The sequence below is a fragment of the Mixophyes fleayi genome, chromosome 1 (genome assembly GCF_038048845.1).
Source record: "Mixophyes fleayi isolate aMixFle1 chromosome 1, aMixFle1.hap1, whole genome shotgun sequence".
NCBI lineage: Eukaryota > Metazoa > Chordata > Amphibia > Anura > Limnodynastidae > Mixophyes > Mixophyes fleayi.
The window spans coordinates 33,585,880-33,606,583 of record NC_134402.1 but is presented as its reverse complement, the minus strand read 5'-3'; the positions used below and the strand labels follow the sequence as shown (position 1 = coordinate 33,606,583).

Sequence of the window (20,704 nt, the reverse complement as noted above, 5' to 3'; positions counted from 1 at the left end):
AAACCTGCTGTCAGATTACAGTTTTATATGCACAATTATTCTAACTTATATGGGAGCCCTCGTTTAGCAATTTCATGGTTCAGTTTCAGAAGTTTTGCATAACATGTCTGCTGTGATTAAATTGCTCATCAGTAAAAACATCGCAAAGAACAGCTCACTATAACATTTGGGTTACACCCATAATAATTTCAACTAATGTGTTTTCCTACAAATGCTGGACACTTAGATGTACTGTGCAAAATGATTAACAGTACTGGATGAGTTGTGATTACTCTATACATTTGTGGTCAATTTGTTTATCTAAAATGCTCTGTAACGTCATGAAGAATGTCTTCATTAATGTACAATCTCCACCCTGATCTGAGTATACTGAGCCACAAATCTAATCTTAGATTTTGCAGACGCTTGTTTAATGTGTCCTATAATTGTGGATACAAGGATGCCCTAATTCTCCAATGTCTGGCCTGGTCCTAGCACCATCACAGGCAGTTGTGCATATTTACATACAAACATGCCACTATTGTCTATTTGTGATGTTACATTAGGCATTTACTGGACTTGCACGCTGTATCCGGGCTTCATATAATTTGAACAAAAATGAACTAGAAAGACCACGTGAGTAGTTCTTAATTCTCATGCTTTATTAGATTGTGTCTTCCATGGTTTTAGATACGATCTTTGAGGTGAGCTAAACAGTGAAAAGGATCTTTAAATGTTCCCCTTATGTGGAAGGGATGTTGTACTGAGAAGTAATTTGTTGTAACTAGACAGTGAGTGGTGTGTGGTGCCTTTCTTACTGCATAAAGCTACTGCTTATGAGTCTGAAAGATTCTGGGCCTGGTTCATGTTCGGACCTATGTCCATGTGCGTTCCGTATCTTGTGTCCGATAGATCTGGTCACGCTCAGAGACGCCAATGAGCACAATTCATGTCCGAACGGAAATGACACTTGCGAGAATGTGCGACTTGTGGGGAGAAATGGGGGAAGGAAGGGGTGAACACATGTAGACCATGTACAGTAAGGGCGTGCCAAGGCAGGTGCGGCTGATTCAGGTCCTGTGTTTCTCACCAGTACCCTTCATTTCAGCTATAATATTTGCCACCAGCTACATGGCCAACTGTTAGTGATGACTGGTCCGGTATAGTCTTTGTTTTAAAAACTATATGTATGCGTGCCACAAGCTAGCACAGAATATCATCATCATCACCATTTATTTATATAGCACCACTAATTCCGCAGCGCTGTACAGAGAACTCACTCACATCAGTCCCTGCCTCATTGGGGCTTACAGTCTAAATTCCCTAACATACACACACACAGACTAATGTCAATTTGTTAGCAGCCAATTAGCCTACCATTATATTTTTGGAGTGTGGGAGGAAAGCAGAGCACCCGGAGGAAACCCACGCAAACACGGGGAGATCATACAAACTCCTCACAGATAAGGCCATGGTCGGAAATTGAACTCATGACCCCAGTGCTGTAAGGCAGAAGTGCTAACCACTTAGCCACCGTGCTGAGATTGTAAAAATGCATTGTATGTACAGTACGCATTGAAAGGTTCTTTATGTATTGAATGTAAAAAGAATAAGAGTAATATGATGAAACTGTTAATAGTTATTCATTTATTTTTTAATATATTTTTGGTATGTGTTGTAATGTGACCTTTTGCCTCAGATACTCTTCTGTGTATATTGCAGTCTCTTCTGTCTGTCTACATAACACAAGTACCGTTTAAGCACAGCGTACTTATACCCAGATTCAAATCGAAACGTATCTTGAGATCCGCTTCAATATGAATATGGTCAGAACTACGCTCAATGTCCGTGAATCTGGCCCTCTGCGTTCAAAAGTCACTGCTAGTATTGCATTTATTCATTTGGCCTCAAGGGGGCACTGTTTCATTGGAGACTGTACAAGTCATTTACAAAGCTGCAAGATTGGACAGACTGGGTTATTTGCTTCTGAACAAGGGCTAGGTGTAGGAAAACATCTCATGCAATAATTAGATTTTGTGCTGTGAAAGGAGAAATTTAAATTTATCTCTGTATCCCACACAGTTATAGGGGCAGAAATATGGGTACTTTATAAGGGAGTTTTACATGATTAAATCACGTTACTGTTTTTCCATCATAAGATCTTCCTTTGACTATATTGCTTTCTGATAGGTGATTCATGACTGCCGCGGCCTATCTGATTGTCTGTATCACCAGTATGGGACCGTGCTCTCCAATGTGTTTGACACGCAGGTTGGTTGATCCATTGTGAGGAAGAAAAATATTATTGTGTTAAAGTTTCATAAAACATGGACAATGTCTTCTGTTGTACTCAGTTTAGTTACTGGCATTGGGTAGTAAGCTTTATGTAGCACTGTAGAATTAAGAGCGGCTTTTGTCATCATGTAATTTACTATTAAATAGCAACAACTTCAAATGTAGTTTGGCCTGACCCATTAAACATTGAATTCATTACTGATGATGTCCTTTCTTTAAATTAATATCCAGTATATCTAGTCTATGTATATATATTCGTGCACTTGTAATCAGTACATAAGAAATATATCTGTCTCCTAGGTGGCTGACGTCTTCCTATTCCACATGAACACTGGTGGCTTTCTCCCACAACACACTTGTACTTTGGATGAATGCTTGTCTAAGCATCTTAACATGCAGCTCTCTGAGATATCCTTTCTGTCACAGACACAGGATATAATGAAGGTAAAAATACACATTATATATAATACAGAGGTGTTTCAAGTGGATATACAGTGTGTGACCTTCCGACACTTTTATAAAGAATATAAAGTATATTGTACAGGTGGATTTAGACTGCGATATCGCGCACCAGTGATTTCCTGCTGCATTATCCACTGCACTCATCCCCAGTTCCTGTAGCATTCCTTGTATGTTCCCATAGTACCCATGTGTCTCATTTGATGCCCATCAGTTTATTTTAGCTGTGGCATGGGTGAAGTCTTACAGCATCGGTGCCAACTGTGACAGTGTAACGACGCTAGGTCCTGGCTGCAACAAATGGCCAAATGGGTTGAAGCTATTGAGAGATCCAGAAGAATTCTTCTTTCATATAAGGACAATTACCCTGGAAATTATGACTGTAATCTTCGATAATGCTTTATGAGTTTCAGATTTGTACTGTAGGCTCAACTATTGGTTAACGGGAATGAAAGATAAGCTGGACAATATTGAGAATCAAACCCAGCTCATAAATATAAGGCTACATGAATATTAGGAGTCCCTGAATCTGTCTGTGGGCTCCCTGGAAGACTTTGTGACCGACACATTTACATTCCCCCAACCTTGATGATGTCTCTCATCATCCAAGTATATATTTAGCAGCACTCCTAACTTACTAAAGCAAGTTTATCTTAATTTAAACCAGACTTGTATTTGTGGTGTGCCAGGGTTCCTTCTTCCACCGTACTTGGTCTGGCCTGGCAGTTTTTTGGCAGCAAACCTCTGCTTAATTATAGTAACAGAAAACAAATATTACCAAAGGCACATGGCACAAGGGACTTAATAGTGCAGAAGTAACGCACTACATTTGTGGAAATTATTTAAAGGCTGCATCCCATATATATCCGATATGTCAACCTGTATCCTGCCAAATTATTAATAATGGTGCTCCGTTTTTTACGACGCCTGAAGTTGCCTTTGTTGATGGCAATAGACATTTGCCATAACAGGCTGCTGAGTGACAGAGAAGTCATGGTTAGACTGGCAAAAGGTCATACACAGGAAGACAGAATGTAGCACTAGGAGCAGGGAAGGCAGGAGTCAGACGCCGAGGCAAAACCTGTTGCTCTGACACTGATTCAGTGTCTGAGCTGCTCCTATATAGAGAAGGGAATTCAAAATCCCCGCCTGTGGTCACATGACCGCAGTGAAAAACAGACGCTCGTCTGGAAGTCAGACGGGACATAGTGCGTGGATCAGGTAAGTTTTCTTCTAAATGTCTCCCGTTGCTCTTCTGATATCTCAAGGTTAAGGATTATGTCCCTTATTAAGAAACTTTAGTATGTAAGCTCTTATGAGCAGGGCCATTTCCCTTCTGTCTCAATACCATTTCTTCTCCTCCAGCTTCATTGTACCAGCTATGCTTGGAGCTATTGGAGTCTTGGTATTACTCGTCTTTGTTCTGTACTGTTTTACCCTGTATGGTCAACTGTTTGTACTCTGTACGGCGCTGTGGAATTCTTGTGCCGCCTTATAAATAAAGGATAATAATAACTATGTTCTTTGGAGTTTTTAGTCATCCTGGATCTTCACTCACGAACCACTTTTGACTATTACTTTGAGCATCATCGTTTTGCATCTTAGTTTCTGTTATGTTGTCATCTTCTACCTTTTCTCTCAGAAAACAACAGCGCTGGGATTTGAAAACACCGCTATCCACAAATGAATCCATGAAACTATATAAGACAAATAACAAACTTTTATTAAATGGATAAATTATTAAAAAACACAAACACTAACATTCTTGAACAAATCTGCATATATTCTGAACAGTGCACTGATCTAAAAGCTACTAACCCATGCTTCAATGAATAAGAAGTCACATATGGTACTTTCCTTCTAAAATACAATTTATCACGGAGGTATATGTTTTTCACGTCCCACAGTATTTATTCTATATTTGTGTCCTCCTCAAAAGTTGAGAAATCACAATATAGAATCCACAGCGTCATCTGTTCCACAAGTTGGTCACTCCATCATAATCTTATACACTTTTCATACATCAAGGGGTATATTTACTAAATTGTGGGTTTGAAAAAGTGGAGATGTTGCCTATAGCAACCAATCAGATTCTAGCTATCATTTATTTAGTACATTCTACAAAATGACAGCTAGAATCTGAATAGTTGCTATAGGCAACATCTCCACTTTTTTTAAACCTGCAGTTTAGTAAATATACCCCCAAGTGATCCTTAAACATACTAAACCTCCTGGGTATTCAGCCAAATTGCAGTAGCGCTAGATCTTAAATTATATGCATATAGTTATTTTCACAGCAATCTGTCACTGTGTACTCAAGGTGCAAATTAGCAGTGTGTGGTGAATCTGGGTTTAGCAAATGAAATTCAGATGCATGTAAATACCGTATGTTGAAAGCTGGCACTTACCTGGCCTATGGAATACTTCCACATGATCACCTGTCTTTCCATACAGTCACCGGTCTTATTGTCGGTTACCTTACTGGCTTCTGCTCCGTCCCCTCGATGCACCTTTTCTCTGCCATTCTTATCACATTTCTATGTCCACTATTGATTTTATTATTTGTACATTCATTATTCAAAACTGTAAATTTTAAGGATATTATTATTCACATTTTAGCTTCATGAATACTGTAAAATGTGGTGTGTTGTTTTTTTATTGAACAGGATAATCGGCTTGTTTGGTCCTTGCATCCAATGCCGTTACCTCTGCAGAAGGCATTAGCACTAGAGGCAGCCTATGTCTTGTCTCTTTACATGACCATGGTTAATGCAATGATGGCGGACTTTACTTCTCTAGTGAACGGGAATCTCAAGGTGTATGCACAAAATAACGAGAGTGTATCAAGCTGGATTCAGGTAACTTGATGATCAATGTAGCATACCTCTAGAATTAAACAAATGTGGCAGAGGTGGTTGGGTGTCACAGAATATTAAATTCAGAACTAAACTAATGTCCAGTAACTCCTGTGTAACATGTGTAACTGAACCAGTTCTGAAGGCACTGAAGTCATTTACAAAGTCTACTGCCCCATTCAAAACCAGCTTTGGACATGCCGTACACCTTAATTTTCTCCTGTGCGCTTAGGTTTAAGTTTTCAAAAGCACGTGGGAGAAGTTGGGTGGAGTGAAGACACTTTTGGCAAAGTACATAATAGCACTTGTAGTTTTCATAGGCGTCTGCTGAGAGAGTAGAATGAGCGTCCACTTTGAAGTAGAGATGAGCGCACTCGGATTTCCTGAATCCGAGCCCACCCGAACCTTGCCGATCCGAGTCGGATCCGAGACAGATCCGGGTATTGGCGCCAAATGAAAACTTGAAAGCGAGGCTCCGAGTCATAATCCCGTTGTCGGATCTCGCGATACTCTGAACCTATAAATTCCCCGCTAGTCGTCGCCATCTTCACTCGGGCATTGATCAGGGTAGAGGGAGGGTGTGTTAGGTGGTCCTCTGTCCTGGTAGATCTCGTGCTGTGCTGTTTAGTTCTGTGCTGTGCTGTTTAGTGCTGTGCTGTGCTGTGCTGTGTTCTGCAGTATCAGTCCAGTGGTGCTGTGTGCTGTGTTCTGTCAATTTTGAGTTTAGTGGTGCTGCTGGGTCCTGTGCTGTGTCCTGTTCAGTCCAGTGGTCCTGTGTCCTGTGCTCTGTGCTTCTAAGGGCATAGTTATTTTATTTCCCCATTATTCCCAAGTGTTTTAAAAAATAAAAAAAAGTTATAAAAAAAAATACAAAAAAATAATTAAAAAAAAAATTAATTACAACAAAATTTGCAAAACCAATCCTGCAGTATAAGCCCATTGGTACTGCAATATTACCAAGTTCACACATTCAACAGTAAAAGTCCAGTGGTGCTGTGTGCTGTGCTCTGTCAATTTTGAGTTCAGTGGTGCTGCTGGGTCCTGTGCTGTGTCCTGTTCAGTCCAGTGGTCCTGTGCTGTGTCCTGTGCTCTGTGCTTCTAATGGCATAGTTATTTCCCCATTATTCCCAAGTGTTTAAAAAATTAAAAAAGTTATAAAAAAAAATACAAAAAAATAATTAATTTTTTTTTTAATTACAACAAAATTTGCACAACCAATCCTGCAGTATAAGACCATTGGTACTGCAATATTACCAAGTTCACACATTCAGCAGTAAAAGTCCAGTGGTACTGCAATATTACAAAGTTCACACATTCTGCAGTATATCAGTCCAGTCCAGTGGTGCTGTGTCCTGTGCTCTGTCCTGCTGAGTTCAGTGGTGCTGCTTGCTCCTGTGCTGTGTCCTGTTCAGTCCAGTGGTGCTGTGTCCTGTGCTCTGTGCTTCAAATGGCATAGTTATTTACCCATTATTCCCAAGTTTTTAAAAAAAAAAAAAAAAGTTATAAAAACACACTAAAAAAAAAAAAAAATTATAACTAAATTTGCAAAACCAATCCAGCAGTATAAGTCCATTGGTACTGTCTGCAATATTACCAAGTTTACACATTCTGCAGTATCTTGTGCTACATATAATGGAAAACCAAAATTTGGAGTATAAAGTAGGGAAAGATCAAGACCCACTTCCTCCTAATGCTGAAGCTGCTGCCACTAGTCATGACATAGACGATGAAATGCCATCAACGTCGTCTGGCAAGCCCGATGCCCAATCTCCTAGTACAGGGCATGTAAAATCCAAAAAGCCCAAGTTCTCAAAAAATAGCAAAAAGAGAAACTTAAAATCATCTGAGGAGAAACGTAAAGTTGGCAATATGCCATTTACGATACGTAGTGGCAAGGAACGGCTTAGGCCCTGGCCCGTGTTCATGACTAGTGGTCCAGCTTCACCCAAGGATCTAAGCCCTCCTCCTCCCCCCCCTACAAAAAAATTTAAGAGAGTTATGCTGTCAGCAACAACAACAAAACAGCAAAGAACTCTGCCTTCTAAACAGATGACATCACAAATCCCAAGGCGAGTCCAAGGGTGTTGTTGGTTGTGAACCCTGACCTTCCCATCACTGTAGGGGAAGAGGTGACTCCATCCAGCATTTGCAGCACGCCCTCTGCATATGCTGGAAGGATCACCCACAGTCCAGTTACAGATTTGGCTAATGAAGGTGTGAATGTTGTACGCCGGGAGGAGGATATTGATGTAGCTGGCGCTGAGGAGGATATTGATGATTATGATGCAGACAGATACCAAATTGCCTTTCTCAATTTCTATTTATATTCTAGATTATATAACGGCTGAATAGTTTTCTGTTTTACTCCTAGTGGAGAGGGGATCTGATGCAGACAGATACCAAACTGCCTTTGTCCATTTCTTTGTATATTTGAATTTCTAGTTCTACAGTCTATGCAGGCTGCTTTATTTATATTCAACTACAAGTGTAGGGCGGGGGGCATAGATAGCCACCAAAGTAACGTGGTCCATTTAATTTCACTTTCTAGCTCCACAGTCTGTGCAGCCTGCTTTTTTTATCTTCAAAGTATTTATATTTACAAGCCTTGCAATCTAAATTAACTAGAGGTAGTGACGTGGTAGAACTCCAAAAGGCAGTTTGGAAGCCCCTGTACAAACTGGCTCTATTTTTTAACTGAGTTGTCCCCCCTCCAGTGTGTACTCGGAAAGAGTTTTTAGTGCAGCGGGGAACCTGGTCAGTGAGCGGCGAAGGAGGTTGCTTCCTCACAACGTTGAAAAAATGATGTTTATAAAAATGAATAATCAATTCCTCAATGAAGTACAGCACTGCCCTCCAGATACTACAGAGGGACCTGTGGTTGTGGAGTCCAGCGGGGACGAATTGATAATGTGTGAGGAGGAGGAAGTACACACTGTAGGGGGAGAGGAATTAGAGGTTGAGCATGAGGACGACATCTTTCCTCAGTAGAGCCTGTTTAGTTTGTACAGGGAGAGATGAATTGTTTTATTGGTGTGGGGGCCCAAACAAACCAATCATTTCAGCCACAGTTGTTTGGTAGGCCCTGTCGCTGAAATGATTGGTTTGTTAAAGTGTGCATGTCCTATTTCAACAACATAAGGGTGGGTGGGAGGGCCCAAGGACAATTCCATCTTGCAACAATTTTTTGGGCATTATGTGACCATTCAACAGTCGTTTGCCATGTTCAAAAAGTAAAAGAAAATGCCAACAAATTCAATAAATTAAATCAAAAGTTAAATGAATTGGAGGAGGTATTGTGGCCCCGGTATCAAATTGTGTACCGGGGCCACCCCACTACGCAGTCCAGAAACTTTTTTTTGGGAATTCAGACCCGTGGAGGGTTTTTTAATTATATTGTGGTGACCACTCCTCTAGCCAGTCCAGGTAAATTTTTTGGTGCGATTCAGACCAGTTGATGGTTTTCTTATTATATATATTGTGGTGACCACTCCTCTACGCAGTCCAGATACATTTATTGGTGCGAATCATACAAGTTCAGGGTTTTTAAATTATATTGTGGTGACCCCCTCCTCTACGCAGTCCAGGTACATTTTTTGGTGCGATTCAGACAAGTTGATGGTTTTTAATTTATATTGTGGTGACCACTCCTCTACGCAATCCAGATACATTTATTGGTGCGATTTAGACCAGTTGATGGTTTTCTTATTATATTGTGGTGACCCACTCCTCTACGCAGTCCAGGTACATTATTCGGTGCGATTCATACCAGTTGATGGTTTTCTTATTATATATATTGTGGTGACCACTCCTCTACGCAGTCCAGATACATTTATTGGTGCGAATCATACAAGTTCAGGGTTTTTAAATTATATTGTGGTGACCCACTTCTCTACGCAGTCCAGGTACATTTTTTGGTGCGATTCAGACCAGTTGATGGTTTTCTTATTATATTGTGGTGACCACGCCTCTACGCAGTCCAGATACATTTATTGGTGCGATTCATACAAGTTCAGGGTTTTTAATTTATATTGTGGTGACCACTCCTCTACGCAGTCCAGATACATTTATTGGTGTGAATCATACAAGTTCAGGGTTTTTAAATTATATTGTGGTAACCACTCCTCTACGCAGTCCAGGTACATTTTTTGGTGCGATTAAGACCAGTTGATGGTTTTCTTATTATATTGTGGCGACCCACTCCTCTACGCAGTCCAGGTTCATTATTCGGTGCGATTCATACCAGTTGATGGTTTTCTTATTATATATATTGTGGTGACCACTCCTCTACGCAGTCCAGATACATTTATTGGTGCGAATCATACAAGTTCAGGGTTTTTAAATTATATTGTGGTGACCCACTCCTCTACGCAGTCCAGGTACATTTTTTGGTGCGATTCAGACCAGTTGATGGTTTTCTTATTATATTGTGGTGACCACGCCTCTACGCAGTCCAGATACATTTATTGGTGCGATTCATACAAGTTCAGGGTTTTTAATTTATATTGTGGTGACCACTCCTCTACGCAGTCCAGATACATTTATTGGTGCGAATCATACAAGTTCAGGGTTTTTAAATTATATTGTGGTGACCACTCCTCTACGCAGTCCAGGTACATTTTTTGGTGCGATTTAGACCAGTTGAGGTTTTCTTATTATATTGTGGTGACCCACTCCTCTACGCAGTCCAGGTACAGTATTCGGTGCGATTCATACCAGTTGATGGTTTTCTTATTATATATATTGTGGTGACCACTCCTCTACGCAGTCCAGATACATTTATTGGTGCGAATCATACAAGTTCAGGGTTTTTAAATTATATTGTGGTGACCCACTTCTCTACGCAGTCCAGGTACATTTTTTGGTGCGATTCAGACCAGTTGATGGTTTTCTTATTATATTGTGGTGACCACGCCTCTACGCAGTCCAGATACATTTATTGGTGCGATTCATACAAGTTCAGGGTTTTTAATTTATATTGTGGTGACCACTCCTCTACGCAGTCCAGATACATTTATTGGTGTGAATCATACAAGTTCAGGGTTTTTAAATTATATTGTGGTAACCACTGCTCTACGCAGTCCAGGTACATTTTTTGGTGCGATTAAGACCAGTTGATGGTTTTCTTATTATATTGTGGTGACCCACTCCTCTACGCAGTCCAGGTTCATTATTCGGTGCGATTCATACCAGTTGATGGTTTTCTTATTATATATATTGTGGTGACCACTCCTCTACGCAGTCCAGATACATTTATTGGTGCGAATCATACAAGTTCAGGGTTTTTAAATTATATTGTGGTGACCCACTCCTCTACGCAGTCCAGGTACATTTTTTGGTGCGATTCAGACCAGTTGATGGTTTTCTTATTATATTGTGGTGACCACGCCTCTACGCAGTCCAGATACATTTATTGGTGCGATTCATACAAGTTCAGGGTTTTTAATTTATATTGTGGTGACCACTTCTCTACGCAGTCCAGATACATTTATTGGTGCGAATCATACAAGTTCAGGGTTTTTAAATTATATTGTGGTGACCCACTCCTCTACGCAGTCCAGGTACATTTTTTGGTGCGATTCAGACCAGTTGATGGTTTTCTTATTATATTGTGGTGACCACTCCTCTACGCAGTCCAGATACATTTATTGGTGCGATTCATACAAGTTCAGGGTTTTTAATTTATATTGTGGTGACCACTCCTCTACGCAGTCCAGATACATTTATTGGTGCGAATCATACAAGTTCAGGGATTTTAAATTATATAGTGGTAACCACTCCTCTACGCAGTCCAGGTACATTTTTTGGTGCGATTAAGACCAGTTGATGGTTTTCAGACTAAGAGGATCTGTCCATTGGTGAGGAAGATCTCTCTAGCAGACAGGAAATTGAGGGCCTGATACTGGCTGTAAGACAGGTCCTTAATATTTCTGACGTAAAATAAACTGCTTTCCAGACTTACATGTTCAAACGGGCAAAGAAAAGAACTGTGTTCTTTCCTCCTTCTCCCCAATTGTTGGAAATTTGGGATGAAGCTAGAGTTAAGCCTGATAATAAATTTCAGATACCCAGACGGTACTGACTTTTCCCGACTTGGAGGTGGCGTAATAGGAAACTCATCCGAGCATTGATGGTCCTATTGCACATTTGGCAAAGTCTACTGTCTTCCATTGCTAAGCACGGCCAGTCTACACAATAGTACTGACAAAAAATGTGAAGAGATTTTAAAATCCATTTATTTAGCGTCTGGGGCATCCCTGCTTCCGGTTATGGCGATGTCTTGGGTCATTAAGGCTGTTGAAAAATGGGCTACTGCTCTTCATGATGGCATTCAGTCTGTTATGAGGAGGAATGATCTGGCCCCTCTAGCAGAACATATTAAAGATGCTGATTCCAAGAGAGCTTTGGAGTCCATATCATATGATGGTGCAGGGTTGTTTGGACAAGTTTATCAGGCCACAGGAGGAAAGAGTTCCCTTCTTTCAGTGGCTGCACCCAAATTGAAAGGGAAGCGTTTTTGCTTCTTTCGGTTTATTGGTCGCTCCAGAGGTACCTCCTCCAGAAACCAGGCCCCTGTACCAAGGAGTGGTGGCCAGAGGGGAAGACAGGCTTGGACAGGACATCGTCCTGCGACAAAGCCAGCAAACAAACAGACAGCATGACTCATTACTTCCTCCACTGGATACACCGATGGGAGTACGCCTACTGCTCTTTCAGAAGCTGTGGGCCTGTTCCACCACAGACACCTGCGTAAAAGGGATAGTATCAAGGGGGTACCTTCTGAACCTAGTGGAGGTGCCTCCACGGTGCTTTATGTTTACACCTCTCCCCAGGGTGCCTGTCAGAAGAGAGGCCCTTCAGAGAGCAGTACAATAACATCGGGATTCAAGAGTGATAGTTCCGGGTCCACTAGGGCAGAGAGGTCAGGGCTTCTATTCTCATCTCTTTCTGGTACTAAAACCGGATCGGTCCTTCAGACTTTCGCTAAACCTGAAGCCCCTCAATACCCACTTGTGGGTGACTAATTTTTGGATAGAATCTACCCGGTCTGTGATAAACTCCATGAACAAGGGCAAGTACTTACCTTACCTGGACAATCTCCTGATAAAGATGGAATCGGTATATCGTCTCCAGTTGCATCTGTGCCTGACCAGGGACATCTTGCAAGCTCACATATGGGTGATCAACTTCAAGAAGTCAAGTTTAGTACCTACCCAGTGGATGGTGTTCCTGGGATTGTTGTTCGACACCAATTGTCGGTATTTTTGCCACCAGACACGGTTCGAACTATTCAACGTCAAGTGAGAAACCTACTGACTCTCAAGCGTGTTTTAGTAAATCAGTGTATGAAGTCAATGGGTCGCATGGTATCCTCGTTCGAGGCACTTCAGTTTGCTTGCTTCCATTTCTGTAAGTTCCAAAAGGAGATCCTGGCAAAATGGTCTAGATCGGATTCTCGTTTGGAAGGACATGTACAGGACAGGTTGTCGGTGACAACATGCCTGTTTCTTCTTTGGCGGATAAAGAAGGACAATCTCAGTCAGGGGCATCCCTTCTGGGTTTGGAATTGGACTGTGGTGACCACAGACACCAGCCTGTTGGGGTGGGGTGCAGTCACTCTTCATCTCAGATTACAAGGCACTTGAACGCCGGGGGAAGCAGGGTTATCCATAAATGTCCTGAAAGTGAGTATACAACACCCTATTTCAGACACAGTCCTACCTGCAAAATCAGCCTATCCAAATCCAATCGGACAATGTTACGGCGGTAGCATACATCAACCAGCAAGGAGGAACAAAGAGTTCTCTTGCCATGAGGGAGGTATCAAAAATCATGAAATGGGTGGAACAGCAGGTTTCTCCCATTTCAGCGGTGTTCATTCCAGGGGTGGAAAACTGGGAGGCAGACTACTTAAGTCGGCATGCCCTTCACCCAGGAAATGGTCTCTTCATCCGGAGGTGTTTACTCAAATAATCCATTGATGGGGTCAGCCAGAGATAGACATGATGGTCTCCCGGCAAAACTGCAAAGTAGAAAAAAGTACTGTGCCAGGTCAAGGGACCCTCAGGCGTTCTTAGTGGTCACCATGACGATTCCCTGGAACTTCTCCTTGGTGTCTGTTTTCCCTCCACTTCCGGTGCTGCTTCGGATTTTAAAAAAGGTCGAGAAGAGCCTGGTACGCAGATCTTCTTGACATGTCTGTGGATCCGACTTGGCGCCTTCCTCTCAGGGAGGATCTTCTCATTCATGGCCCATTCTTCCATCAGGGCCAGGCTAGCTTGGCTTTGACGGCTTGGAGGTTGAATCCTTGATTCTCAGGAGAGTGTTGTCAAAACTATGATCCAGGCGAGAAAACCATCATCTTCCAGCAGCTATCATCGTGTTTAAAAGTCTTACATCGGCTGGTGTGAGAAGCACAAGGTGTCCACCTCTTCCTTTCAGTTGGCCAGAGTGTTGGTGTTCCTTCAGGACGGTCTGGACAAGGGATTGCGGCTGTGTACCTTAAGGTCCAGGTTTCAGCATTGTCATTTTAAGATTTCCAGGCACGTCTGGCTCTGTTGCCAGGCGTGCACACTTTTCTGCAATGGGTGCTTTACTTACAGCCACATTTTATCCTGCCAGTGTCTCCATGGGACCTTAATTTGGTCCTTTCGGCGCTACTGAAGTCACCTTTTGAACCTTTGACGTCTGTTTCGTTAAAACTCCTTTCTTGGAAGCTGGCCTTTTTGCTACCCATTTCTTCGGCTAAGCGTGTTTCGGAGTTGGCGACTCGTTCTTGTCACTCTCCATTTCTGATTTTTCATGATGACTGTGCGGTCCTCAGGACTAAGTCTTGTTTCAACCGATGGTGGTTTCGAACTTCCACATAAATCAGGATATTGTTCTTCCAGTGTCCCCTCCAGATTTGGTGGCTACCAGTCAGGACTCAGTCTCATTAGATGTGATTAGAGCCTTGAGAATTTATGTAAACCGTACGGCTTCTGTTCGGAAGACTGGCAGTCTTCTAGTGTTGTATGACGATCGTAAGCATGGCTTGCCAGCCACAAAACAAATGCCAGATGGATGACTGCTACTATACATCAGGCTTATATTTCTGAGGGATCTCAAGTTCCTGAAGGTCTTACTGCTCATTCCATGAGGTCGGTTAGCGCCTCCTGGGCGGCGCGACATGGGGCCTCGTTTGAACAGTTGTGTAGGGCAGCTACCTGGTATTCTGTTCACATGTTCACCACGTCTTTGCTTCCAAAGAGACACATTTTGGCCGTAAAGTTTTACGTGCCGCTCAATGTGAGCATTCCCACCCATAGGGGCAGCTTTGGAACGTCCCCAAGGTGAGCAGTGTCCCACAACCAGTGTGAAAGAGATAACAAGATTTTTTACTCACCATAAAATCTCTTTCTCTGAACACGAGTTGGGGGACACTGCGCTCCCACCCTTTTGTTGTTCTGACAGTTGAGTGTTCTGTTGGTTGTGTTTCACCCTCTCTTGTGGCTTGGTTAGTAAATGAACTGAGTACTTCCGGTAAAGGGAGCATAGAGGGGAGGAGAGCAGGCTAGACAAGTTTTTTAGTGCCTTTACTTCCATAGCGCCCTCTATACCCCAAGGTGAGCAGTGTCCCCCCAACTTGTGTTCAGAGAAAGAGATTTTATGGTAAGTACAAAAATATTGTTTTGTGTAAGCAGCACTGTACTGTGGATATGTGGACCATTGTCAGCTAAAACCTTCTTTAGGCCCTTTGCAGTGATAGCTGGGTTTTGCTATGCATATTTGACCAGTTTACCAGCAGTTTTAGCAGATCTTGTCTTAACTTACATTCCTACTTACATTTATGTAATCACTATACCACCTAATGAGGTTTCCCACCTTTGAAACTCAAAGCTAAAAGAATTTAGATATCCATATAGCATTTCCCTTCTTTGTGACAGTCAATTATCTTTATTTTCAAGTCCTCAATCATGCACTACATCCTGAGAGGTAATGTCAGAGTATTTAATGCTGCGATTGTCTTTACCCGGCATAATTCAAGGCATAACGAATCAATCAAGTGTTGAGGAATTTAAAATACAAAGTAGGTGTATAAATATGATTCGCCACATGCAACCAGAATTGTGTGTTGTGTACTTATTTGGCGGTGGTGGGTAGAGCTGGATTGGGACAGCTTAGGCTGGGTACACACTGAAGAATTTTCCAACTGACGTGTTATCTCAAATGATTGTACGTACGACTGAAAGTCCGATCAGTCTGATGATTCATGCATACACACTGACACAATTTACCTTCAGATCTGTGCTCTTCATCTGCTAAGATCGGCTGAAAAGAATACGACTCTGTAAACTCTATGGCGATCGTGAGCATGAGTCCATTCACACTACATGATCGGTCAGTGATTTTTTCGGAAAATATTAAACAGTACGGCCAACCAAATGAGCCGACAGTCGATACTTTGGAACGACTTTCGACTATCGTGTAACTACACACTAACCCGACTTCCGACTGAATGGTCTTATGTTGCCTGATTTGCCCGATTATTGGAAGTAAATGCTCAAGTGTGTACCCAACCTTAGGAAGACGGGTTGTTACTGTCACAAATTTATACAGCAGAAGTAATGGCTCTGCAAACACTGCAAATGTGCCCAAGGTAAAGAAGCACTTATAGGTATTCTGACAAAGAAATAAATAAAATACAGCCAGCATTGTTTACTAACATTAGGTGCAATAAATCCACACTAAGGGCTAGATTTACTAAGCTGCAGGTTTGAAAAAGTGGAGATTCTAGCTGTCATTTGGTAGAAGGTACTAAATAAATGAAAGCTAGAATCTGATTGGTTGCTATAGGCAACATCCCCACTTTTTCAAACCCGCAGCTTAGTAAATCTAGCCCTAAGCCTTTATTTCCCACGTTGGACAACAAAAGAAAGTTTCTGATTGGTTGCTGTGGTCTAATGTAAATCTTGTGTCTAAGTGCTATGGTAATAATGAGTCCTAGTATATCAGTTTAAAAGAGTTCATATGAGAGAACAATAGATCAAATTTAGCTTCAAAGCAAGGGGGGAGTATCATGTGTTGTATGATGGCTTGAGATCTTTTACTGGTATATTTGTCAATTTTACGAGACTTGTTTTGATCAGGCTGTATCTTAGATGTAGCTACCATTAAACATTGAATAAGCTTACATGTGAGCTTCTTTGACAGAGGCAGAGAAGGTTGCGAAGGTATTGCATAGAGCCCATTAGCATCTACTTTCTGTTCCATGTTATGATAGCGTGCAGGAAATAAGGCTACACTCTGGGGATTCTTGTAGCTTTTAAGAAACAACATATGTTTGATTTATTGAGAGCACACAATAATGACTGGGTTAAGCTCCTATTATAAAAGCATGTCATTTTAAGATTAAAAACAGACTAAGAGATTGCCTTCCACTTCTTCATTGACATCTCCTGCTCCTTGATTGTGAGTTTAGTTAAGTGAACGCTGCGCAGGAGATGGGGGCTGTACTACTCTATAGTCTTTTTCTTTTTCTCTTTTTTCTTTTATTCCCTAAATTATTTTCCAGTGAGCTGATTGAAGTGGATTTATCCTATCTATCTTTAATACCTCTATTGGACCTCTCGTGTTTTCTCTCCTGGAAATCACTAAAGGACAATTACTTATAACCTGCTGTGCATTTAATGTTACCGATGCGCCTATTTTTTCAGTATGGGGCCTTTATAGGCTCACTTCCTAGTTTTTAGCGAAAAAGTGACAATATTACTACTCCTCCCTGCCGATTTGTAGTCTAGTTACCATTTGTTACTATGGCCCCTGAATCCAACCTATAAAATCAGCTCTAAAACCAAATTTGATCATAACTCTGCTTAAAAAATCCAACTCAACTGAGTCAAATGTGTTTGTTTAGTCGAGAGACAACAGTTCAGTGTGGGAGTTGCAAATGTTTTTGGTGGCGGTGGTTATGTATGGAGGTGGATTTGCTGGGCCAGAGTTGAACTTTATGAATTATTGTGTTTATAGCTTTGTGTCGTTGTATAGGTAGTGTTTTGGCCAGTATTCTGGAATCCGAGTTTATGAGGGCTAGCCGACAATAAGATTCACACTCAGTGGGATCTTTGCCTCTCTTCAGATACAAAGATACAATAATGCTATCTGGTCACAGGATCTTGGCCACAGGGCATTGTTTTTAACTTCCATAGCATCCTTCAACTTAATTGAACAAAAAAGAATTGGTCAGGTACATAGCATATTACAACATCATGATCCAAATTGTGGATGAACTAAAGTATGCTCAGTAATTAGTATTTGTGTCCAAACCTCAAGAGGGAATTGGGGTCATTGCAGAAGGTGGGCATCTCCCTCTCTCCCTAAAGTATCAAGGGGCCCATATAACAGCAAATTTGAATTGTTTGTCATGCAAGTAGTACGTGGTGTTCTCCATGTATGCGATGTGCCAGATGAAGATTTTGGTAGCTGGAATATTGTGCTTTCTTTTGAGTGCAGGTGGTAGCAATGTATGATCCGCGGAGGCCGGTTCTGTGTACCAGACCATGAGGCCTGAAATTACATGTAAATAATCATTTACTGTGCACATAATGACACTAGAAATTTCTGGGATTTGATATCCAAAAAGCTTCTATACAGCAAGTTCTAACAAATGGGGTGGCTCAGCTTAATCTGGAGGGGAGAGTGATCACAGATGTCTCGGGACAAATATTCAATATAGATAATGTTGGGGATCATCGCAATAGAGATTAGAGCAAAATCAATGCATAAGAATGATTGGTGGATTGCTTCTTACCTATCTGTCTGTATCACCCAGTAGTGTTTTATTACTGTTTGTTCCCAATTGTAATGTGCTACAGAATTTGCTGGTGCTATATAAATATAGGGTCTCTATCCAAACATCTATGATTTGTAAGTCTTGAAGGATATGATTACACCTATGCTTGTAATACCTGGACAAGGAACGGGGGAGGGATGTAAATACCCCATATGATCACTGGGTTACTGTGTATGGAGCAGAGGAAAAATACAAATCGTTCCTTAGGGGCTTTGTGGATATGGGATATTCTATATTGTAAGGACTTCATTACGCCACACACACCTCTAGTTGAAGGATAAGGGGTGGTACATTGGCCCTATCCAGGGCCACGTAAGAGCCTTTATACCCTCTCTATGGAGATGTGACTCATGTAAGCAGATCATTGCGGGTATTGAATGACCATATTTCTCCTGAAATTGTCTCTTCTCTCTCCCATGTTCCATGAAACACGTATCAAACTAAAGGCGTCCTGTCCTGGCCTCAGTAACAAGCAATCCTTAGATAAGAGGATCTGCGCTGATCTAGATCAACTGATATAATTTCCCTTGTGTAAGATACAAATTTAAAATCAGAATCATTGTTTTTCTGTACATTGGTTGCAGAATACGTTGAAAGACATAATGACCCATTTATTACAAATCTTTCCTTCTACAGTTCCCCAACAAGCTCCCTCAAGAGTTCCGACAACTCAGTGTCCTGCATACAAAACGCAAGGAGCAGGCTCTGAAGCATTATGTTCTAGATGATAATGGTTTACTCATGAGGCCTGGAAACACACAGAAAATCTTTGGTGAAAATTGGAGACAATCAGATCTGAAGCCTCAGTTTCCTGATCATCTGCATGTGGTTGGGAAACACATTCTTCCTGCATCAGACAGCAAAACAGGCAAAAGGGACTTATCTTCACGAGGAATACAACAATATACTGCTGTCATCTCCGACGAACCTAAGCTGGAATTTCAAGATGCTGTATATGGTAATATATCTGAAACAAGCAACGTCCACCAGATTTTGCCGAAGTATCCTGTGTGTATAGGCTTAGAGTCAGGTAGGGAGAACTTGAGTGGTTTGCAGTTAGTTCCACCACCACCAAAGCAGACACGGTCGCCACTTTTCACCCCTGTGTCACTTGTAGGATCTCGTGTTCGGATGTCGGCTGCTCAGATTTTGGCCAAGACAAACTACACAGCGTCTATTTAATGTGACAATCATACAATTTACTGCAGAATTCTTCTACTATCATTCCAGGTACTACAAAGAACCTGTACATCAAAATACAACGTGATTCAGGAATGTCATCGTGCACTATGCTCATGTATGACTGTACCATGGAAAACGTTTTTTTAGTTTGAAGTTGTATGTGCCCTTATCTAGCCAAGTTTGGGTGGTAGGTTGGTGTGAACAGTGAAACTTATTTCCCTTTAATCCTGATAAGTTATTGAAAGTGTGTCATATATGTATTTGGGAAAGTTAATATCGTTTGAACATAAACCAATCTCATTTTGGTGTGATGCTTTTAAACAAAACCTAGAACTAATAATAAGGCATCAAAATTAAAGAAAATTAAAACCAAAATCAATGGTCACGGGTTGCTCTCTGGAAGCTTAAAGCTTCTTACCATCTATGTAAGGAAACAGGTTATACCACCTGAATAGGTTGATTTACCCCCCAGAATTGGAAATATATGCTATTTGCAGGTAAAACCTCAACATTTGTAATAGTAGGACAGTTTTAGAAACAAAAATGGCTCAAATGATCAGATTGCACATCTTGGGGTATATTTACTAAACTGCGGGTTTGAAAAAGTGGAGATGTTGCCTATAGCAACATTGTAGCTATCATTTATTTAGTACATTCTACAAAATGACAGCTAGAATCTGGTTGCTATAGGCAACATCTCCACTTTTTCAAACTCGCAGTTTAGTAAATATACCCCCTTTTGTTGTTAAACAAAAATTATAGCCACCCTACTCCCACCACCCTTTTTTTTCTTACCTCTATTAATTCAAACCAAGCTTCTGCTTGAGTCACAGTGAGGAAGTGTTCTTAGAGGTCCTAATTTGTCACTGATTTTGAAAGACAAAAAGCTAGTAGGTTTTTAAGATTTATTGTACTGTTTATATTTAGCTGCAAAGTCTTGTATGTTTATTTTGGTATTTGACTTGTATTTTGATTTTAAATGTGAACATTGCGTACCGTTATCGAAATACATACATCTGTGGTGGGTCATGACTGCATGGCTATATTCTCATTAATATCAAATGACTTATAGATAATCTGTTTCTAGAATAAAACATGTTAGTAA

At 41.2% G+C, this 20,704-nt stretch overlaps 1 protein-coding gene across 4 annotated transcripts in view; it reads left to right on the top strand.

The window, feature by feature from the left end:
* The window catches only part of LOC142104162 (piRNA biogenesis protein EXD1-like), a 100,521-nt gene extending 79,817 nt beyond the window's left edge, over window positions 1-20,704 (top strand). For all 4 annotated transcript variants that reach the window (XM_075188688.1, XM_075188680.1, XM_075188704.1 and 1 more), the window contains 4 exons: window positions 2,170-2,250; window positions 2,575-2,718; window positions 5,400-5,591; window positions 19,054-20,704. In XM_075188688.1, coding sequence (XP_075044789.1) covers window positions 2,170-2,250; window positions 2,575-2,718; window positions 5,400-5,591; window positions 19,054-19,599 — 963 coding nt within the window. In that variant the 3' untranslated portion in view covers window positions 19,600-20,704. The remainder of the gene's footprint in view (window positions 1-2,169; window positions 2,251-2,574; window positions 2,719-5,399; window positions 5,592-19,053) is intronic.